Source organism: Henckelia pumila, chromosome 1, assembly GCF_033568475.1.
Source record: "Henckelia pumila isolate YLH828 chromosome 1, ASM3356847v2, whole genome shotgun sequence".
NCBI lineage: Eukaryota > Viridiplantae > Streptophyta > Magnoliopsida > Lamiales > Gesneriaceae > Henckelia > Henckelia pumila.
Window position 1 is genome coordinate 119,155,731 of NC_133120.1, and position 4,285 is coordinate 119,160,015.

General features: G+C 33.8%; 1 protein-coding gene and 1 non-coding gene across 2 annotated transcripts; one reads left to right on the forward strand and one right to left on the reverse strand.

Moving 5' to 3' along the window:
• Positions 1-1,414: 1,414 nt before the first annotated feature.
• LOC140876945 (small nucleolar RNA R71) lies at positions 1,415-1,521 on the reverse strand. Its single transcript, XR_012149171.1, has one exon. It is a non-coding gene; the product is annotated as a small nucleolar RNA R71 (small nucleolar RNA).
• A 59-nt stretch (positions 1,522-1,580) lies between these two features.
• Positions 1,581-3,358, forward strand: LOC140873742 (uncharacterized). The gene is made up of 2 exons (XM_073276982.1): positions 1,581-2,667; positions 2,802-3,358. Exons 1-2 carry the CDS (start codon positions 1,581-1,583, stop codon positions 3,356-3,358), a joined length of 1,644 nt encoding a protein of 547 aa, XP_073133083.1.
• Positions 3,359-4,285: the final 927 nt, after the last annotated feature.

A 4,285-nucleotide genomic window follows, 5' to 3' on the forward strand; every position in this document is an offset into this window, starting at 1 on the left:
GTTAAATCTAGTTTCGTTGATTTATATAGATTAAACATGTCATGATAGCACAACATACCTAATATATCGCTAATCAGTACCAATCATTCATGACAATTACGAATCACTGAACTCAAGGTTAGCAATAGAAAATCATAAATCAAATTAATTTGTCAGATTAATTAACTCACAACTTTCACGAAATAAATCATAAATTAACAAATACTAGAAACAAACAAGAATATCAATTTAAACTCAAAACCTCACAGTGATAAATTGAAATACAGGAAAATATCCCTTGAATCAGAACTAAAATATTAGTCAAGCATAGTTGGCTTCATAATTCTCTAGAAATATAAAAGATTAAACCTAAAAGTTATGAAGAAGAAAATAAGAAGAAATTTTCTCTGACTGTGGCCGTTTAGAGCGTGCAAAACGCAGAATCATAAATATGTCCTCTAAAAAAACTAAAACTAACGTGTAAAAGCCCTAAGAGAAAAGGAAAAAAATAAAATATAGAAAAAAGATAAGATTATCTACAAGATAATCTTGATAGTTGTTTAAATAAAAAACAAATCTCCAACAATAATTATCCAAAAGAAAATCTTCTCTTCAAATTTCTTCCAAAAATTAAATACCATATTTAGAATTACTAAAATATGGTATTTTCTTCTCAAATTTTGTAATCTTCAATTCCCACCAAATAGTAATAGCGTAGTAACACAGCGCGCGCACGCCTTGCTTCAGGACCTCTTCTATTTTGCTCAATTTCTCAAAATTTCTATTGGCAGCTCCAAATGTGATAGAATTCAAATTTTTAGCCCAAATTTTGTCCAAGATCATCAAACTTCCTCCAACTACAAAACAGGAAAAAACGCACCGATTAACATATGCAAAAGATAAAAACCCGAGAGATATTATACTAAAAAATATAAATATTATGAACCTATCACGAAGTAACCAAGCATCAATTTCATCTCTTGGTTTGAACGTTGCATCAAATTCAAGTGAGTCTGAAAGAGAATCTGAACCTGAATTTGATACTGAAGAAAGTGAGTGCAAAAAAACAATGGCAGCGCCAGAACAGATAACCCTCAGGGAGTTAGCTAATCCTAATGTTACTCAGCAGCCATTATGCATTCAATTCCCAAATGCAAATTTTGAATTAAAATCTGGTTTGATTCATTTGTTGCCAACTTTCCGTGGTCTTGCAGGTGAAGATCCACACAAGCATTTAAAGGAGTTGCACATTGTTTGCACAACTATGAAACCACAAGGAATTACAGAGGAACAAATTTCACTGCGAGCTTTCCCATTCTCTCTAGCTGACAAAGCCAAGAATTGGCTCTACTATTTACCCTCTGGGACGATAACAACTTGGGATGGTATGAAACAACAATTTCTGGAGAAGTTCTTCCCAGCTTCACGAGCAGCAAATATTAGGAAGGACATATGTGGGATCAGACAGCTGAATGGGGAGACTTTATATGAATATTGGGAGAGATTCAAGCAATTGTGTGCCAGTTGTCCTCAACACCAAATTTCGGAACAACTATTAGTACAATATTTTTTATGAGGGCCTCTTGGTTTTTGATCGAAACATGATTGATGCTGCAAGCGGAGGTGCATTGGTGAACAAAACACCTCAAGAAGCGAGGGATCTTATTTCGAGCATGGCTGCCAATGCACAACAGTTTGGAACTAGGCAAGATAACACCCCACTACAAGTTAATGAGGTAAGTGCTAGTCCTATTGATCAAAAGCTAGATTCATTGACTTCTCTTTTGGAAAGGTTGGTTGTAGGACAAGTACAACAAGTCAAAGCTTGTGGTATATGCTCGGTTCATGGACATCCAACGGATATGTGTCCAACGCTACAAGAAGATCAAGTGCAGCAAGCTAATGCAATTGGTGGATTTCCTGGACAGCCACAACGTCGATATGATCCATATTCTAATGCGTACAATCCAGGATTGAAGGATCATCAAAAATTTAGCTATGCTAATCCACAAATGAATGTGTCTATGCCTCAAGTGCCATCATATCCTCCTAGATCACAACCTCTACTAGCTTCCAATACAAGTGAGTATCTAGAAAATATTGTTAAGGATATAGCCACTCATACTTTGCAATTTCAACAGGAAACAAGGGCCAGCATTCAAAATTTAAATACTCAAGTGGGTCAGTTGACAACTGCACTCAATAGGTTGGAAGCACAAAATTCAAGTGGTCTAAATTCTAAGAGTGTGGTGAATACAAAGGAGAATGTTAGTTCAATTACATTGAAAAATGGTAAAGAATTTGAGGATCAAGAAAATGTGGTACCAACAGCAGCCAATAAAAACAAAGACGATGAGATAAAAGTGGAGGAAAAAGGAACTAATCAAGATGATGCACTGAAAAGTAAGTTTTCGCCTCTCTTTGTGTATAAACTTGTTCCCCCATTTCCCCTTGCATTGAATAGGAATTGTGAAAGTATTCAGGATTTGAATGAAAATTTTCGTAGACGCGGGGTAAATATTCCTATATTAGATGATATTAAACCAGTACCTCGTTGTGCAAAAATTTTAAAAGAATCGTGTAATGCAAAAATGAGACAGAATTTGAAGGAGTGTCAAAGGGTACAGATAGGAGAAAATGTGTCAATTGTTCTACAAAGAAATATTCCTATCAAATGCAGTGATCCAGGTATGTTTTCTATTTCATGTACAGTTGGCGATACTAGACTTGAAAATGCTATGTTAGATTAGGTGCTTCTATCAATGTCATGTCTTATTCTATTTATAATTATTTGAAACTTGGACCCCTGAATAAAACTGCAGTTGTGATTCAGATGGCTGATAGGTCCACTATTTATTCCAGGGGTGTAATTGAAGACGTTCTTGTGAAAGTTTATAATTTGGTTTTTTCTGTTGATTTTTATGTGATTGACATGAAAAACAGTGATCTAAATAGTTCAATTTTGCTAGGAAGACCATTTCTAAAAACTTCAAGATCAATCATAGATGTTAATAATGGTACTCTTACTATGGAATTTGATGGCGAGATTGATAAGTTTAATATTTATGATACCATGAAATATCCAAGTTGTGGAAGTGCTATTAATGCTCTTGATATCACTGATCACTTGTCACAAGAAAATACAAAATTTTTGAATGAGAATAATTTAGAGGATATTGTTGCAAGACCTACTGAAAATTCTAATAATATATTTTTTTTCTATGATTTTCAGGCATTTAAAATTGAGCGAAAACTTCCTCCAGATCGACCTAAGCAAATACCCATGAAAAATGGAGGAAGTTATCAAGAAATGGAGATTTCCAAGAAATTCAAGCATAACAAGCATAAACTGAAATTTTCTATGAAAATTCCCAAATAGTTGAAGGTGGACAAAGTAACAATTTATGAACCACCATGAGCAACAAGGCAACTTGGAGTCGAGCCAACAACAATAAAAAGAGGTGCTTTTGGGAGGCAACCCAACGTTTTTTTTAATTTTTTTTATTTGTTATTGTGTTTGGTTAGTTTTTATTTTTTTGGAAAAAAAATTCAGAAAATGATTTAGTACAAGGCGTGCCCACGCCCTGTGAAAAATCATTTTCTGTACAAAAAATCAATTTTTCTTCTTAAAAGCTTTAAAATTTTCAGAAAATAGTTTTATACAAACGTGCCCACGCCCTATTGAAATTCATTTTCTGTTTTGAAAAAAAAATTTGAATTTGCTTAATTTTTTTTTTAAATTAATTATTACAATTATCATAATCATAATACTTAAGATACAAGGGTTTTTCGCCTAAATTTTTTCTTTCTTATTTTCGCCCCTCCCGTCTCGTTATCTTCTTCATCTCCAAGTCACCCGCTCATCACCGTAATCTTCACATCGCCTTCATATCACCGCCTCAATCCTGTTGTGCTGCTTTCCTTCATCTTCACAGACCAACAGCCGCCTCTTCATCATCAATCGCCGATCACCACCATTCATTCCATTCCACACGCAATGGCGGAGCCAGGATCTGAAATCCACCCGGGCTAGAATTTTTAACGAGGAACAAAAAATAATGCATAAGAATTAAAATGATGAATAAGATACTTGTTCATTGTAGTCTTAAAAAGTTTTTCATTAATAAAATCTTGGATAATTTTTTATGGAATCGTATTTAAGATTTAAAATTTTTTGACTGATATCATAATTCAAATTTGTTTTCAATATGACATCATATCAGCAATATATGATCAGCACGATGCATAATGTAATATAAATAGAAACTTGAACCAAACAAACCATTAAACTTTTTTATGAAATCAA